A 19,374-nucleotide genomic window follows, 5' to 3' on the forward strand; every position below is an offset into this window, starting at 1 on the left:
ATGTGTCTGTGATTAAGGGCTTCCTCTCCACGCTGTATCCAATCGAGGTCCCCTCTCCACACTCTTCAAGTCTAATAAATAATGCTGTCACTTATAAAAATAGGTAAATGTTATAAATGAAGCTCAAGATAGAGAGTTGATGGCTTTTTGACCCAAAAAAAAATCACGAACCACCACCACCCTCCGATTGTCGGTTGATCTTAGTGACACCCGCCCATCGTGTGAAGGCCAATTAATTTACATCTGGAGAGTTGAGAGAGAGTTTCCCGCGCTCTCAGTGCATACTGAGCCTAGTCTTGTCGCGGCAGCATCATCAAAAAACCACAGCGATGGACGCTCCCGATTTCGACGAGCTCGAATGGATGATTCAACAGGAATGCTTCTTCGACGATCTGCAAGAACAAGCAGATTTCGTAGAAGAAGAAACAGAAGGAGAGCCCCCTTCGGTTCATCACACAGGTCCTTCATCCTGTTGGGTTTCAATTTACAGTTTAGTCCTGTAAAATTGCGAGCCCTGTGCAACCAGACCCGTTTTCATCCTGTTTCTATGTTATTTTTTCTGCTTAGCTTTATCTGCGTCATGTTTCTAGGCCAATTTGAACTGGTGAACGTGCCAATTACTATGCGGATTTACATGTTGCTTTCTAGTTGATCTGCATCCCCAATTTTTAAAGGTAACTTGTCCACCAAATCATGTGCAGAGGATAAGACTGCAGCCTCAACTGATGCTTCCCGGAAAAGATCCTTGTCAGACGATGCGGAAAAGGAATGCAATCTTGACCATCCAAACTGTACGTGTTTCGCATCTCCTTCTCACCATAAATAAAATAGGTCCATGATGCTTTCTCATCACTACATAAGAATTTATCGTGGGGCTCATGGTTTTGCAGCGCATAAGCGCGGAAAGACTGGTGATGGGGGAAAGATGATGCACTCTTTGGATTGCGAACCAGTGGAGAATGATTGGGTTCTACCACAAGAGGAAGAATGGTCACCCCCTTGCACCTCAAACCCTCCCACTTCCAAGGCAAATACCTCTGATGCATGTGTGGATGTTGATTTAAAGCTACCTATGAGAAGATTGGCTGACATAGAGGGTGACTTTATGCCCATCACAAGTCCTTCTGGCGATCGTGTCTATGCGAAGGTCAAGGAAGTTAAAAAGATAACTGGCAGCTTGCAGAGTGTTTGCGGTGCTTCCAGAAGGTCCAATCATGGTAGGCACATTGTTTGTGTATCCTAGAGAGCAGTGTGTTGTTACTTAATTGGTTCATTATAATGATGTTAACGTCACCCAGTATGGCCTATGAGATGTGATGAATAGGATATCGCCAATGGATGGCAATCGGAAGCCGCAAGCCATTTTTAAAGTGCAGAATGACACATCCAATGGCCATGTTAAGGCCGAAATAACACCAATATGCCAATTTCTGAAAAATGAAAGTGATTGCTCACCAATCGCATTCGTATTTTCATATTGTGGCAAAGTTTTTTTGACCAATGTTGTTTTTGGATCTTGAAAAAAACAGAGCCATTCATAGATGAGATTATTGTTTTGAAAGACAACAGATTATGGTGGCTATCAGTGTGCTGCCGTGCCCCGACCACGACGAAAGCCAAAGTTTGTCCTCTAGGATTATTAAAATAAATGCAAATTGGAATTAAAGCCGGCAAACAAATTTCATCTTTTGAGGTCCTAGAGGGTGAGCCCTCACATGAGGGCAAAAGGACGAGAGATCAGAGCAAAACAACACAGCATGAAATAGGTGAGTGAGTCTATATGTAACGGTGAGTGAACATATGTACAAGAGCCCTTTGATGTGAGGTGACTCCGAGAAGTAGACCAGTGTAGAAGCAAAGACGATGTCGGTGTAGAAGCACGGTCAATGACGAAGGGTCGTGTCGATGTGAGGCAAAGCACTCTGAGAGGTGGTCAGTGTTGAAGGTTCGTGTCAGTGGATGCAGAGGCACTCCGAGGCGGTAGTGGCAGCGGAAGATGAGGTGATGTAGGCTCTGGTGACAAGGGTGCTGCAAGACCTGAAGGGTGCAGGGTCTAGTGACAAGGGTGCTGTGTACCTGAAGGGTGGTGAAGAGCAGAGAGGGCTGCCGTCCCGAGTGGTGTCGATGGTGAAGAGAGTGGGCTGCTGTCCCCATGGTGTGAGCTGAGGAGAAGTGTTCTATGTAGTAGAGAGGGCTGCTGTCCCATGAGCTGAAGATAAAACGCTGATATGCTCTACTGTAGCAGAGAGGGCTGCTGTCCCATGAACAGATATGTAACGCCGATGTGATCTATGTGGCAGAGAGGGCTGCTGTCCCATGAACAGATATGTAACGCTGATGTAGTGAATGTAGCAGAGAGGGCTGCTGTCCCGCGGTGTGGCTTGTAGCAAAGAGTGGGCTGCTGCCCCAAGGTGTGGCTAGTAGTAAATGCTGAGGTGCTGTACTATCAGGTGATGATGCTAAAGCAATGTGGGCCCGACAGCAGCAACAGGTAGCAGCAGTAGATGGTACCTGATATGTCTATGATGTGGTACAAGATGATGAATGATGAGGCTAACCTATAAAGAGTATGAGGGAGTGCTGGTCGGCCAGCAGCAAAGACAAAAATCCCAAGTAAAACCAATAAAGCCCCCTAAAATCCCCTTTTTAGGGCTGGGAAAAATGCTGTTTTCACACACCCCCTCTCAGGCCAAAGAATGTGAGGTGACTCTGAGAAGTAGACCAGTGCAGAAGCAAAGTCGATGTTGGTGCAGAAGCACGGTCGATGACGAAGGTTCACGTCGATGTGAGGCAAAGCACTCTGAGAGGTGGTCGGTGTTGAAGGCTCGCGTTGGTGGATGTAGAGGAACTCCGAGGTGGTAGTGGCAGTGGAAGATGAGGTGATGCAGGCTCTGGTGACAAGGGTGTTGCCGTACTTTAGGTGGTAAGCAGAGAGGGTTGCCATCCTGAGTGGTGTAGTGGTGCAAGCTTTGGTGACAAGGGTGCTGCAAGACTTGAAGGGTGCTGGCTTTGGTGACAAGGGTGCTGCGTACTCGAAGGGTGTTGGCCGTGGTGACAAGGGTGCTGCGTACCTGAAGGGTGGTGAAGAGCAGAGAGGGCTGCCATCCCGAGTGGTGTTGATGGTGAAGATAAGCAGAGAGTGGGCTGCCGTCCCGACGGTGTGATGTAGTAGAGAGTGGGTTGCTGTCCCCATGGTGTGAGCTGAGGAGAAGTGCTCTATGTAGCAGAGAGGGCTGCTGTCCCATGAGCTGAAGATAAAATGCTGATATGCTCTACTGTAGCAGAGAGGGCTGCTGTGCCATGAACAGATATGTAACGCTGATGTGATCTATGTGGCAGAGAGGGCTGCTGTCCCATGAACAGATATGTAATGTTTACGTACTGAACGTAGTAGAGAGGGCTGCTGTCCCATGGTGTGGCCTGCTGTCCCAAGGTGTGGCCAATAGTAAACGCTGAGGTGTTGTACTGTCAGGCAATGATGATAAAGCAATGTGGTGTAGGGCCCGGCAGCAGCAGCAGCAGCCGCAGGCAGCAACAACAGATGGTACCTGATATATCTATGATGTGGTACAAGATGATGAACGATGAGGCTAACCTATAAATAGTATGAGGGAGTGCTGGTCGGCCAGCAGCAAAGACACAAAAATCCCAAATAAAACCAATAAAGCCCAGTAAAATTCCCTTTTTAGGGCTGGGAAAAATGCTGTTTTCACACATCTCATGCATCTATGGAACATATCAATGTTACTTAATTGTGCGTTGGCTACTGTCCTCTCTGGACTCTCTGTGATTTCCTCTAGGTTGTAGATGTAACATGCGGAAGCTTATTAGAGGAATTTTGGCTTGTGAATACAAGAGAGAAGCCAGTGCATTATCTTGTAAGAACAGGTGTCGTGTGCACAGCCGTGGACATGGCTAATCCCATACCTAATTGCTGATTAGGCAGCAGTTTACAGTATATAACAGAGGCTCTAGCAGAAGTCCCCAATAGGCAGCCCATCAGTCGGCCAAGTCAGGAGCATCAAACAGACACATTCAGCAGTATTTAATGATATTTTGTGAATTTTGCACTCTTTTCTGCTTGCAGACAGCTGTCGACCTGTTGCAGGGGTAATTTCCAGAGTCTATAAATAGAAAGGCATAATTCAGTCATAGGAATTTGATCTCCGGCCGGTCAAAGTCGGTACTAGATAGTCATTTTGTTCTAGAATTCAGTCCTCTTTTGGAAGGCCAAAAGTCGTGGAAGTTGTACAAACATATACAACCTTTGCATATCAATATTGTAACATGAGGAAGCTTACAGACGAGGATTATACTTTGATAAATACTTTCAGCCCTTGGTTCTTGACAATGAATAGCACAATGTAGAGAAGATAAGAGTGCAGAGAGAGAGAGAGAGAAGAGACAAAAACACAGTATTGGGTCCTGAATACCCTCCGAAGAGCCCCCACCATGTATGGTGTATTTTCTTTATTGAATGAGTAGAATGACATAACTTTAGTTATAAATAGTGTTGACTGAACCGAATTTGGACAGCTTCCCTTGGCTGAGATCTTTCAGCCTGAAGACAAATCCCTTAATCTACACCTTTCTACCTTTGTTTGGCCCCTTCTTGGCTTGTCTACAGCCCTTGGACTTGAGCACTTACAGATTTATGAGCTGCTTGTGGCTGGTTGCGTCCCATTGCTTATATATGGCCTCTTTTGCTGGTCGGTTCACTCCAGGATGTTGGCCTGTTTTTATCAGCCCACAACTTGCATATTCAGCATTAAATGAGGCACCTTTCACATGTGTGAGCATATGGTGCTGGGCTGACAGGGTATAAGTTGGCCGACTAGGCTTCTGGGGTTGACACAAGTTATCCCAAGTGCCTAGAGGGTGGCCTAAGGCCTAGGTGTCTCTTGGACAAGCCTTCCATGGCTGTCCTTGAGACAGACACCCTACAAGATATATCTCTTGACCTAACCTTGGTGCCCGTGCATTCGGCTGGAAGCCTAATAAATGCGTGGTACACCTCTACATCATTCCAAAGGGTGATAGATGTGTGGAAGATGCATTGACCTCATGTGCGGCACATATACATTTGATGACTCTCTATAGTACATCCTTGGATGACTGGTCTCAGAAAGGGGCTCACAAAGGGCCAGTTACCACTCTAAGACTTGCCACCTGTTGTACAGATATGGCCATGTGGCATCCAAGTGTGATGCACGTGACATCCCCTTCTGCTTAACTTGACGGAAATTGCATAGCCTCCAAATAGTCTGTCAATAATACCGGATAATCTTCAAAGAACTACTTCACTTGCCTCTACGTAATTGAGCAAGCTCTATTGTTGCAAACTAGCCTCTACCATGTTCATTGTTGGCTGCTCACATTCTTGTATACAACACTCTATGGAGAGTCTCTACGCTACTTCACTTGCCTTTACATAATTGAGCAGGCTCTATTGTTGCAAACTAGCCTCTACGATGCTGGCTGCTCACATTCTTGTCTACAACACTCTACGGAGAGTCTCTACACTACTTCACTTGCCTCTACATAAGGATACTAATCTACCTCTTTGGCTTTTCTATGGTGGTATTCTTGCTATTTCAGGTGTAGTTACCATTGTACTTGCTGTACCAACCATTGTACTTGTGGTACCAAGCAATGTACCTATTGTACTGCCATTGTTCTTGTTGTACGAGCCATTGCACCTGCTGTACTGCCACTGTACCTACTGTATTAGCTTAGGTACTTGTTATACTAGCTATACCAGATATCCTAAAAGCTGTACTAGCATGAGGTACTTGATGTACCACCTGTACCAGATGCCCTAAGTGTACCAAATGCCCTAAGTGCTGTACCAACCTTCTGTTTCTTGATGTACCAGTTGTACTAGATGTCCTAAGTGCTGTATACTAGCTCTTTTGGATACCCTAAGTGCTACTATACCAACTTGTTGTATTTGCTATGATTACTGGCAAATGTTGGCCTGTATGCTTTAAGGGGAAGAATCAGGACCGCACAGGGTATTGGCCAGGTTTTAAGAGACCAAGATTTATGGGATCATTGTATATGATTATGATGATATGGTATTGTATGTGGATAATCCAGTTTTGACTAAATTTGGGAAAACCCCCAAAGCTTGTACTTGGAATAAAAATACCTTTTGAGGGGGGTCGGCCCATTCCGATCCTAGTGTCGTGTTCATTGTGCAAGTTCTTTATGGATTGTGGGTAAGTGGTTGTGGCCATGTTTAATGTTTAATATGCATTGATGGTATAAGAAAGTGTGTCAAAGGCATAGTCACAAGGGACGGGGGACGGGGACAAGGGAGGGAACGACACTCAAAAAATGCTTTTTTTAAAAGTTTTTCTACTCTATGGAGAGAGAGAGAGAGAGAGAGAGAGAGAGAGAGAGAGAGAGAGAAATGAAATGAAATGTTATATTAACGTCTTCAAAAGGCCATAATGACCTATGAGACCAAAAAGTAACATCATGGTGGATCTGATACAATGTCTGGATAAAAAACTAGAAAATGAAAAATAAAGATGATACTACTGGCACCTAGAAAATGAAACTGGAACTGGAAGGTAAACAGAAACCCTTATAGGGTGTGAATATAGTGAGGGGGGGGGGTACGCTATGGAGGTGAGTGGAGTACAGTGAGGGGATACAATATCATGTGGGACGGGGGGGGGGTACACTATGGAGGTGCCTCCATCTCATAATATGTGCCGCATCGGACGCTGGCGGATCTCCTCAATATCCTCTGTGGTCAGCACCCTGACTGGGTGTCCCGCATGTCTCGCAAGAATAATCCGAATCCGCCGCTGCAACCTCCGTCTATGCTGGGATGCCCTCCTCCGTAGTCGTGGGTGTCTGGACCACCCAAGCTCAATCGCACGATCAATCAGTGTACCGTTGGTGTGGGCGGTATCCATGTCCTGCTGCTGCTGTGGTCCATCTGGCGCAGTGATGGCTAGACTAAAGAAGTCTGTAATGTGCCTCTGAGTCTGGCTCTCTGTGCGCCTAAGCAAGCTATCTCTATATCTCCGCAGCTCAAGCAAGAACAATCCCAAACACCTCTGGTCCTGGAACCCCATGACTCTGGAAAGTGGTCCAAAACCCTCTCTGAATAAACAGTGGATACGACCACGTATCTCATAATATGCAGTACAATGGCATATATAATGCAGCTCTGTCTGTGGCTCCCCATGGCATACTCGGCATATCCTGGCCTCAGTTGGTATACCTCTATATCGGCCAATCTCAATCTCAAGCTGGTGTGAGGATGTGCGAATCTAACCAATAGCACATCGTATTGCATGAGACAAGTGTACATCCATGTAACTGGGTCTGATCACAAAACCATCTGCTGTGAGCTGAAGAAAATGCTCTCTGTAGAAAGCCATCTTCGTGCCCAGCTCCTTGTAGGCATATGCTCACTTATGGTAGTGTTATGTGTGAACAGGGCTTAACCAAGGGCACTTTTTCCCATGTGGTTTTTCCCCTTGGACATCAAGTGTGAAAGGACACTCATATAATATTTTGTACTTCTATATTATATGGATGTGGCACACATGCAAGGGTTGACTTGCATTTTGTGGATACCACACTTTTGGCTCTCTCTCTCTCTCATTTCTGTGTGTGAGCTTCTCTACCCTGCACCCGTCGCCGTTCCTGCTCCGGCCGTCCTGCGCTGGCGACTCCAGGCACCCTGTGCCTCTGTTCGTGCCCAGCGCTCCCTGCACCCTCCGTGCTACCCCACGACTGCCTCGTCGCCTTTGTTCGCCGCCAGCGACTGCCGTTACCGGCTCCCGCCTGCTCGACTAGCCGACTCCAGCGTCGTGCTGCTTCCGCCTGTTGCTCGCCCGCCTCTAGCTGGGGCCCGACACATGCACCTGGGCCTGCCTATGATTGGCCCGACACCTACCGGTAGCCTGCTGACTCCCTTCAACCCCCGTCTGCATATTAGTGCGCTCCAGCTCTAGCTCGGCTTGCCGACAGCTCTCCGTCGCCCTGCAGACCTCCTCGACATTTGCAGCTTTGTGTCTTCCTCATCGTTGAGTCTCCAGCTCTGCTGGCTCCCTCTACTCAACTGTCTGCTCCAAGCCTGCTGCCCTTGCCTGAAGGTATTACTCTGTACAAATTTTTGGTCAAATACAAATACAGATTTTGCAGCCATTCTAGTGCAGGTCATATGCAGATTTTGCAGACACTTCTGTGCAAGTCAAATTGTAAGGAAAATTGCAGGTACAATTTGGGGGATTTCGCAATTTTAGGACAAATTGAAAAAATTAGACATTTTGCTTTGCCTGCAATTTGGGGGTTTTCAAAATTGGGGTCAAAATCGGCAAATTGAACCTCTTACATTTGCAGAAATTTGGGGCTTTTGTGAAAATTGGCCAATTAGATGCACATTGAAGCAATTGGAGTGCATAAAAAAAAAGTTTGCTAAAAAGGTTTCACATGGATGAATGTAAGCCCATTTCTACTCTGGTAGAACCAGGTGTACGGCTTACTATGCATATGCATGATATTGGAGAGCCTTTTGAGGTCGGCATTTACAGCCAGGTAGTGGGATGCCTCATTTACTTGTGTAACACGAGGCCAGACATATCTTTTGGAGTGTCTTTGTTGAGCAAATTCATGCACAGCCCAGGCACAAAGCATTGGCAAGCAGTCAAACGCATTTTTCGTTATCTTAAGGGTACCCTGGATCTTGGTTTGTTCTATCCCAGGGGGGGCAGCTTGCAGCTTTATGCATCCAGTGATTCAGATTGGGCTGGTGATTATGATACCAGGCAATCCACCAGTGGGAATTGTTTTTTTCTTGCAGTTCGTGCATATCTTGGTTGAGTAAAAAGCAACCCACTGTTGCTACATCTACTTGTGAGGCTGAGTACAGGGCACATATGCTCACTTATGGTAGTGCTATGTGTGAACAGGGCTTAACCAAGGGCACTTTTTCCCATGTGGTTTTTCCCCTTGGACATCGAGTGTGAAAGGACACTCTAACATATAATATTTTGTACTTCTATATTATATGGATGTGGCATACATGCAAGGGTTGACTTGCATTTTGTGGATACCACACTTTTGGCTCTCTCTCTCTCTCTTATCCAGACATTGTATTAGATCCACCATGATGTAACTTTTTGGTCTCATAGGTCATTATGGCCTTTTGAAGACGTTAATATAACATTTCATTTCATTTCATTTCTCTCTCTCTCTCTCTCTCTCTCTCTCTCTCTCTCTCATTTCTGTGTGTGAGCTTCTCTACCCTGCACCTAACCCTAATGTGCAGGTTTGTGTGTGTGAGTGTGTGAGTCCAACACCCAACACTCCTCAGTCGGCTGTATCCATGTCCTCCTAAATGTCCAGCTGAACTAAATCCTGACGGATGAGTCTGGTAATCTCTGTCCGTGTGAGAGTGAGAGAGGGTGCCTCCAGAGAATACTTGAAGGGAGGCAATCTGTCCATGCTAAAACCATGTGCCTGGAACCAAGATGTCATCTCTCCATACCAACAAGCCGTGTCTCCCTTTAAAGCTAACTGTCGGGAGGACTCAAGGGCGAGGCGTGCATATCCGTCTCGGGGGAGATCCCACAAGCCATGTATGTAGGAGACTGATCTCGTAAGAGCCTCAATCACCAGAGGGGCAGCCGCCAGCTCTGCTCGAATAATCTCATGAGGTACCACGGCCTTGGCTCTAATAATCCTAGCAATCATAGATACCAAAGGCCTCTCCATACCTCTCCACCTGCCTGTGGTGTGATGGCCCACTGAAGGTCCCCATATCTGCACTCCATAAAGCATAGCTGATGTCACTAGAGTGTCAAAAAGCCAAAGTTTCTTTCGAGGTTCCTGAAACTGAACCTGCGAACACATCCTCTCCAAACCACCCAAAGCTGCATGTGCTCTAGTCAATCTAGTCTCTGCTACTCTCCTCATCGAAAACACTGGCCCATTGAATACTACCCCAAGATATGTATATGCATCTGTATACTCCACAATCTCTTGCCCATATGTAAATGTGGGAGCTGATCTCCTAACCCACTGTGGCGTGGTGTTAAACACCATAACTTTGGTTTTGCCAAGGTTGACAGACAATCCACTATCATGTGGAAACTCATGTAAAGCATCCAGATGACGCTGCATACCCTCAGGGGAGTCAGAGATCAACACAATATCATCAGCATATAACAATAGTGGGATCCATGTACCTGCTAGCTGGGCTCCTGTGTCCCCCAATCTCTCAATGTAGCCAGAAGCCTCATCCACATACATACCAAACAATGAAGGAGATAACGGGCAACCTTGCTTCACTCCTATAGTGGAGTGAACCAAAGTAGAGCCCCCGCTGGGGTGCGTACCTGTCCTGCAAACAACTGATCTATATAAAGCCATAATCCCCCATATGAGCTCTGTGGGTACCCCCATCTCCTGTAATCGCCTCATCAATCTGGCTCTGGGCACTGTATCAAATGCTTTGCGGAAGTCCACAAAGCTACAATAAATCCGTTGCCCATGCGACCTGCCCTCCTCAATAATGGCCCGCAGAGTCAAGATGTGGTCAAGAGTAGAGAAACCTCTCCTGAACCCTACCTGTCCCTCTGCTCGAATGCCCTCTCTCTCTGCCCATCTACTCAACTGCTGCTCAAAAATGGATGCATACAATCGTGCTAGTGTGTGACCAATCATAATAGTGCGATAATTCCCTGGCTCCATAGGGTCCCCTGACTTGAAGATAGGCACGATGGTGGACATACTCCAAGTCTCGGGTAAGCCTTCACACATAGCACGATTGAACATCACTGCTAGAAGCTCTGCCAACATGTCTCTCGTATGAATAAAGTGCTCAGCGGCCAATCCATCATGATCATATGCTCTCCCAGTCTTCATCCTATCAAACTGCGGTAAAGAAAGTACATGTCTGTGGGCATGGTGCTGGCGGGTCAGGAAAATGTTTTGTCCAGGAACTGTATATAGAGATGCTGCATAACTACCCCAGACCCTCTGTAGAAGTGATGGCCAAAGCAGGGGAGGACTCATGAAACAAACGCCGAATCCTGGCTCAAGAACAGTTGGTATAATTCCTGCTCTAGCTGAGCAAGGAAGGCCCGCTTCTTCCTTCGCACAAGGCGCCGGAAGGCAATACGTGACTGTCGGTGAGTAGTGACTCCCAAAGCAACCTCCCGCTGCAGTCGGGCTCTCGTCTCTCTGCACTTCTCATCATACCAGCTGTTCTGGGGCATACACCCAGAACGCTGTCTCTGTCTAGGCTGAGTATGTGGATATGCCTCTCTCGCTGCATCCTGTAAAGTCTCTGTCAGTATATGGGTCAGCTCCTCCAAAGGTCTCCGTGGCTCCTCTGTGTACAGACTTCTATAAATCCCATCTCTGTAGACCGCATCAGTCTCTGAAGTAAAAGTATATCGAGTGTGATCTGCCCCTCGTGTCCTTTGAGCTGTGGTAAAGTGAAAAGAGATGGTCAATGTCAACAATGCATGATCCACTACTACCCCAATGGGCCGACATCCAACTGTGAAGTCCTCAATGCATGAAACAAAGCTCGGCATAGCCATAACATAATCCACTGTGCTAGCACCATGTCTATGTGGAAAGCAAGTAAATCCAGCTGCTGACGGAAACCTCTGCAAGCCATTAAGTATGGCCAACCCATGTGCAGTCCCCATATCTATCAAATATCTCCCATACTCTGTGCACTCCACATCCTGTGAGCGTCTGTCTAATCCCATATCCAGAGTGTCTAGCTCTCTCAGCATCTCCTCTGAGGTATCATAAAAGGCTGTCTGGCGGTTGCCCGTCTGGGCATTAAAGTCCCCTAACAGGATGATGTGTCCATCCCTAGAGAACTCCCATATGTCATCATCTAGCACAGAGAAAGGAGACTGCCCTCTAGGTGCTGCATATGTCGATGTACTAGGAGCAAAATAGCATATACAGGAATCTGCCTGTGTCGGCCCTCAGTCTCACCCACATATATATGGCCTGCTCATCTCTCCGAACGATGTGTAGAAGCGGTTGCAGCTCCTCCCTGAAAAGAACTGCCACCCCCCCTATCCTCTACTACTATGTACCCCTCCCTGAAAAGAACTGCCACCCCCCCTGATCCTCTACTACTATGTACCGATCTCGTCCCTACTCTGCAAGCTGTCTCCCATCTGTATCCTGTCACCTGTGGCATCATCTGACGAGGGGCCTGGTGAGTCTCCGAGTAGAAGACTATATCTCTATCTCTAAAGCTGTCCTCAAAGGCACCTACATCAAGTCTGAGGGATCCATTGTAGTTCCAGACTGCCAGCTTTAATTTGGTCCCATAGGTCTCGCACCGTCATGTAGAGCGTCGCTCCACGATGACCACCCTCCCTTCTCTGTAAAATGCTATCTTTCCCTTTTCTCTTGCCGCCCTAATCTCTGGCATGACTTCCTTCATATGTGCAAGCTGTGAAAGAGTAAGATCGTCACCAAGAAAAATGCCTGTATTCTTTAAAGTGGGTCGCCTCTTCAAGAACTTCTTCTTCACCTGTGGCATCATCTGACGAGGGGCCTGGTGAGTCTCCGAGTAGAAGACTATATCTCTATCTCTAAAGCTGTCCTCAAAGGCACCTACATCAAGTCTGAGGGATCCATTGCAGTTCCAGACTGCCAGCTTTAATTTGGTCCCATAGGTCTCGCACCGTCATGTAGAGCGTCGCTCCACGATGACCACCCTCCCTTCTCTATAAAATGCTATCTTTCCCTTTTCTCTTGCCGCCCTAATCTCTGGCATGACTTCCTTCATATGTGCAAGCTGTGAAAGAGTAAGATCGTCACCAAGAAAAATGCCTGTATTCTTTAAAGTGGGTCGCCTCTTCAAGAACTCCTTCTTCGCCTCAATAGAGGGGAAGCGAAGTATGAGAGCTCTTTCCTTTGATGTTTTCCCGTTGCCTCCGCTTTTTTTGCCCACTCTCCAAGCTTTTGCGTGTGCCGGACTGTCAATCCCCATCAACACCATAAGCTCTTTCACCTCCTCTTCAACTTTATCCCCGTCTTTAAGGCCGGTAATCCTCACATGCAAAGCACGTGTACGTCTTCGTTGTTCCTCTTCCAAAGTTATGTTAATGATTGTAGGTGTAGGGGTTGTTATTTCCTTACCTTTACCCTTCTTGGCGACCTCTATCCACTTCTCCGCTTCATCCATCTTCCTTTGAGTCTTGGTGATGACTTCCAACCATGAGGAAGTCTGCTTCGTGTTGCTTCTCTTCTTCCTTAATTGCCCGTACTTGTTCCTTGATAACCTTGAGCTCTTCTATCATGGATGGCTGAATTTCACCTTCTTCAAGTCCACCATTTGCCTTAGCCTCTGCAAGCTCCCTCTGAAGAGCTGAAATTATGCCTTTGAGCGTGTTGACTTCCCCGTGAAGGTCTTTGACTTCTGCTATGAGGTCCTCCTTCTCCTCTTTCCACCGCTTACCCTCATTGAATACCATTTGGAGAAAGTTGGCTTTCTCCTTCCACCATCCCTCCATCTCCGTCTTCCATTCCTTCATCTCCTTTTCCACATTTGTTATCCTCTTGTTTGTGACCATAAAGGTCGCCTTCGTCGGGTTGCGCAAGGGGGAAGCCATGGAAGAAGCGAGAGAGAGAGAGAGTTATGTTGCTGCCTTGGGGGCATGAACAAGGGTGCGTGGCAAGGGGGGCCGCATACCCTAGCGAAGAGAGAGGCGGGCCAGCATATTGCCAGCGGTACTGTGCGGTGAACAGAGAGGGCGGCTACGAGAGAGAAAGCGGCGAACAGGGCAGCAGGCGGGAGGGAGGGCGGCAAGTTCGAAGAGAGAGAAAGTTGGGAGGGAGGCGATAGGTCAGCAGGCGGGAGGGAGGGCGGCGGAAGCGAACAGAGAGGGAGGGTGGCGGGAAGCGAACAGAGAGGGGGCGGCGAGCAGGGCGAAGAGAGAGAGAGAGAGAGAGAGAGAGAGAGAGAGAGAGAGAGAGAGAGAGAGAGAGAGAGAGAGAGAGTAGGGCCTTGTGTGAGGCTTGGAACTTGGAAGTTGGAAGTTAGAAGAAGCTTGAGCGAGAGAGACTAGAGAGAGTAGATACACTCATAGAGTGTGGCTTGCCGCTTGAAGCTCAAGGCTTGAGCAATGAGCAAACTTGCAAAGTGCCAAAGACTCAAGACTCAAGAGACTAGAGAGAGAGAGTTGCTTGAAGCCTTGAAAGTTGAAGGGGTGTGTGTGTGCTTGTAGCCTTGTAGCCTTGTTCTTATATAGATATTAGATAGGCAAGAGAGAGAGGCAAGGGCAAGAGAGAGAGAGGCAAGGGCCAAGGCCCAAGGCCCAAGACTCAAAGGCCAAGCCTCAAGGCATCCCCAAACGGCCACCCAAACAGCCATAAACGGCCAAGACGTCCCCAAACAGCCATAAATGGCTAGAAACTGTCAGAATACGCAGCGGAGATGATGACCAAATCTGGGAACACGAGCAAAAGCAAAAACGCAGGCAGAAAAACAGCACAAGAGAGAGAGAGATGTAGGCGTGTAACTCTGCTCTATATACACAAGAAGATCCTGAGATATGATACAAATAAGGCATGGGGGCTGAGGACCTATATATACCTCCCTGGAAGGGCAGTCGGCCAGCACTAAAAGTGTCCACGACTGAAGAAAGAGGTCCACGACTGCATAAATGCAGTCGGCCAGCTATCTGATGCCCACGACTGGTAAAAGGCAGTCGGCCAGCAGCCCTGAAGCCCACGACTGATCAAGACCCAGTCGGCCAGCACTGGGGTGCTCCCGGCATCATCTGGCAGCCCTCCCAAGCCTCAAAAAAAAAGGGAAAAAATAGGGGAAAAATGCGGAGAGTGGGGAAAAATGGGAAAACACCTCATAAGGGCGGGCACACCCACAACAAAGGCCCTGGTGTATAAAACTAGACAGGAGATGACTTCTAACACCCCCTCTCAGCTCCTGGCTGTGAAACCAACCACTGGGAGCTGGGGTGCCGCCTGAGCAAATCCTGAGAGAGCGACTTCGTGAGGAAGAGGTCCACCGTAGTGTCCTCCGTCGAACAAAACTCCAGCAAGATGTCATCAGCAACGATCTGTTCACGAACAAAGTGCCTCGGGATGACCATGGGTTCCTCCAGTGGAAGCCCAAACCTGCAATGTAACCTCCTCCTGCTCCGTAAAACTGCTCTTGGGCCATAAGTAGATCTCCTCGTGTCCGGATCTCCTCCCCAAACCGAGTCACTCCTACCGCGGAGTCGGACTCCATCCAACAATCCCCCTCCTGTGTACAAGAGTCCATGATCCTTCGCATGCCGCAGAAACCACAGGAAACGCAATCCTGCCTCACAAAGAGACATCTGCAACCAAGAGCTCAACTGCCTCATCAGGAAGCTCCCGTCCAATCCGGTGTCCATCAACCAGATCAATGAACCATACAACTTTTGAGTCATAGAGACATCACACTGCTCACAAGGATCAACACCTGTTACGGTGCACAAACAAGTCCTGGAAACCTGATGAAACCTGTCAACCACCCCCTCTGAATCCGGAACCACAAAGCCTGGAGAAACCACCTCCTTCTGCAAGTAAGCACCTGCCACCTGCCTGGCTTTCCAACAGGTCCCCGTGGAAAGAACATCCTCAGCTACTGGAAGTTCTCTGTCCCGAACACGACGAGACATCAGAGCATAAGTGACCTGTTCAGCTTCCTCTGACTCACGAACACAAGAACTACCAACCTCAGTACTGGAAAGTTCCTGCCAACTGCTGCCATCTACTGGCAAGCTATCCACCATCTGGTCTCGGAAAGCCCGCACCTGCAGCGTATCCACACCTGAGTAGCTATTACCACACTGCCACTCATCACAATCTTGAGGACCTGGGAGAGAGAGTGCTAAAAGCCTGTAGACTCCATTCTCCACTCCACCTTCCCAAACCACTTGGCCTGTTGCTTTGTCCCGGAGAGCAACAAAATGCTCATCAAACTCCACCCGTACGCCAGTCTTGCAAACCTGATGCACTGACAACAGATGAAAACCAAGTGCCGGAACATACAACACCTGGGAGGAATGCTTCCCCCCTCTGCCATCGGGAACTATCTCCATCTTGCCCTCACTGTGAACTGGGATAGTGGACGTATCCCTAGTAAGAATATGACCAGAAAGCCTGCAGAGATCTTGTAAACCGGAACGGGAAGGAGTCATGTGCCTGGAAGCACCACTATCGAGAATCCACTCCCGAGTATCCGTTGCGGAGAGTCCTCCAATCTCCTCCCTGCCTGAAGAAAATGAAGCATCGGTGTCCATCACCTCCAGGTGCACAAAAGCCGGAGTCTTCATGATTGCTGAGGAGTCTTCACCCTTCTCGGTCTTCCGCTTGGGACACTGTCTCCAGTAGTGGCCTTTCTCGCCACAATCATTACAGGTCCTCTTTGCCTTCAGTTTCTCGCGGTCAGCGTCGGACTTCTTCTCAGAAGACTTCTCCGATGAAGCCTTCCCTTTGCCGGAGTTACGGCCTTTCGACCGTTGGCCAGTAAAGGCCTCCGAACCTCCACCCTGAGGAGGGTTCGTGAATCGTTCCTCCTGGTCCAGGACCATGGGCACAAGCTCCTCCCACGTGATGGTGCTGAGCCTGCCACCACTGGTAATCAAAGACGAGTAAAATGCTGAGTACGAAGAGGGCAAGTGTGACAGCAACGTTATGGCCATGTCCTCTGACGATATCTCCTTCCCAGCCTGGAGAACTTCCTGCTGAAGAGCCTGCAGCTTGTTAATATGCTCCCGCATCGTCGACGACTTTGCAGGGCTCATAACCCGCATCTGTACTTCCAAGGAAATCCTCTTCATGGGCGATACCCTGTTGTAAAGTGAGGCCAAATGCTGCCATATACCTCTGGCCAGCGTCATATGTTTTACATGATTAATTACCTGTGGTGTGCAATTGAGGAAAATAAACGAACGGACCTTGGCGTTGACACGATCCCACATCTGTGTCTGGGCCTCCCGGTCCTTTCGGGTTGACGGTACCTCCCCTTCCTCTACTTCCGGCCGTGGAACACCAACAACGACGAAATCGGCGAGATCGTAGGACTCCAGAACGGATTCCATCATCACCTTCCATATGCCGTAGTTGCTCCCGTCCAACTGACGGTCCACCGGGAACGTGGGGAGTGTGGGGATCTTCACATGTCTCTCGGCCATCTCAAACAGATCTGCTATAGCGGGGATGTACTCTGAAAAGGGTGGGTGGGTGGGAACAAAGAAGAACTGATACCTGCAAGTGGCTGTCCAGCAAATCAGCCCGCCTTCCTCTTGCTTCTCCTCTTCCCGATCAGCCCAAAACAGTCCACCAATCAGCCACAAAACAGTTACCCTCTTGCTCACACAAATCCCAAGACCTATCTAGAGCCTAGGGCTCTGATACCATGTCAGAATACGCAGCGGAGATGATGACCAAATTTGGGAACACAAGAGCAAAAGCAAAAACGCAGGCAGAAAAACAGCACAAGAGAGAGAGAGATGTAGGCGTGTAACTCTGCTCTATATACACAAGAAGATCCCGAGATATGATACAAATAAGGCATGGGGGCTGAGGACCTATATATACCTCCCTGGAAGGGCAGTCGACCAGCACTAAAAGTGTCCACGACTGAAGAAAGAGGTCCACGACTGCATAAATGCAGTCGGCCAGCTATCTGATGCCCACGACTGGTAAAAGGCAGTCGGCCAGCAGCCCTGAAGCCCACGACAGATCAAGACCCAGTCGGCCAGCACTGGGGTGCTCCCGGCATCATCTGGCAGCCCTCCCAAGCCTCAGAAAAAATGGGAAAAAATAGGGGAAAAATGCGGAGAGTGGGGAAAAATGGGAAAACACCTCATAAGGGCGGGCACACCCACAACAAAGGCCCTGGTGTATAAAACTAGACAGGAGATGACTTCTAACAGAAACGGCCAAAAAACAGCCGGGACACCACGCAACGGCTCCTTGCCGTCCCCCCACAGCGTCCCCTCTCTTGCAGCCGTCCCCGTCCCCGTCCCTTGTGAGGGACACCTCCAGGGGGACGACTGACCGTCCCCGTTTTTGATCCGCCCCGAATCGGCGTCCCGGTGTTCCAAGCATCCATCCCTTCCGTCCCCTGTGACTATGGTCAAAGGCCCTAGATCCATGGGGAGGTTTGGTTTCATTGGTATTAGAGCACATGCTTCCTTCTCTCTCGTAAGGAAGAAAAAGATCACAACTGCGGACCACACTTGCCATCAATGCTAGTAAGCATGGCTAGCCGATTCAAAGTCATGCATCAAGAGCACAAGTGGAAGACAACCTGGTTTATGGATTTTTGGAAATGCCTTTTTGTGCCTGTGGCCATTATTCTCTTTATATTGTTATCATGGATCTTATTATCAAGCTCAAAGGCTACCAAGGTCCGATATGGCGTTATATCGTGGATTGCAGAAACATGGTGGGCCAATAACCCACAAGTCACAGGATTGAGCCTGACAAAGAAAAGCTAAATATACTCTGAGGTTTGCAAAGTTGGTGCTTTTACAATTTATTGTATGTTCTTTTGAACACTTAACACTTGTATGCCCGTACAAGGAGAATTGTGTGTTTTTTGCCTTGAATCGTTTGAGGTAAATATTGTTAATGGCTGAAAATCTTGGTTTATATTGTTTTTATATGGATTTGTCCAAGGACTATGGACTATATTTATGGAGCATCCTTTGCTCAAGGATTTATACATATTTGGCGCATCTATATGGTTATCATTGGCCAAGTGATTCTTAGGCTTTATGTTTTTAAGGTTTTATATATATTTACAGTTTTATGGCTCCCTTTATTGGGATATGATGGATTTATGAAACATGATAGTTTAGAGATCAAGGATTTTATTTTCTCAGTGGCCGAAATGCCTATAAACTATGTGTAGCAGAATGTCCATGGAGCACCGGGCTATCTATGCGTGTGAGTGATTTCTACTTGAGTCCACCTCTTTTCCAAGGTCTGTGGTGAGAGTACCAACATGGAGTGCAAGTGGTAGAGTCTTGATGGCTCTTGATTGGCACTTGATTGTGTGCCTTGAGCTTGTTGGCTCTAGCCTGGCACCCGTTTGTGTGCCTTGAGCCTATTGGCTTTAGATCTCAAGAGCCACGCGCTAGTACGGAAGTGCCAATGTTGGGCGTGATCTCAAAACGCTAGTGACACAATCTCCCACTGAGAGTAAAAAATTGGATATTAGTATTATGGGACTGTTTTGTCTCGCCCATTTATTTGAGACATGATTATGATATCTGGTCTTATGGGACTGTTTTATTTCGTCCATTTATTTGGGACATGATTATGATATCTAGACTTATGGGACCCAAAGCAAGAAAAGCAAAG

The 19,374-nt window shown here is 48.0% G+C and overlaps 1 protein-coding gene across 1 annotated transcript in view; it reads left to right on the top strand.

Annotated features, from left to right (window-relative positions):
* The first annotated feature begins 248 nt into the window (after positions 1-248).
* Positions 249-19,374, top strand: part of CTF18 (P-loop containing nucleoside triphosphate hydrolases superfamily protein) — a 48,985-nt gene continuing 29,859 nt past the window's right edge. Inside the window, exons 1-3 of the mRNA XM_086817677.1 lie at positions 249-459; positions 702-791; positions 891-1,217. Of these exons, the coding sequence (XP_086673803.1) occupies positions 330-459; positions 702-791; positions 891-1,217 (547 nt within the window). The 5' untranslated portion in view covers positions 249-329. The remainder of the gene's footprint in view (positions 460-701; positions 792-890; positions 1,218-19,374) is intronic.

This window comes from Cibotium barometz, chromosome 23 (assembly GCF_041138505.1).
Source record: "Cibotium barometz isolate CiBa-2024 chromosome 23, ASM4113850v1, whole genome shotgun sequence".
Classification (NCBI taxonomy): domain Eukaryota; kingdom Viridiplantae; phylum Streptophyta; class Polypodiopsida; order Cyatheales; family Cibotiaceae; genus Cibotium; species Cibotium barometz.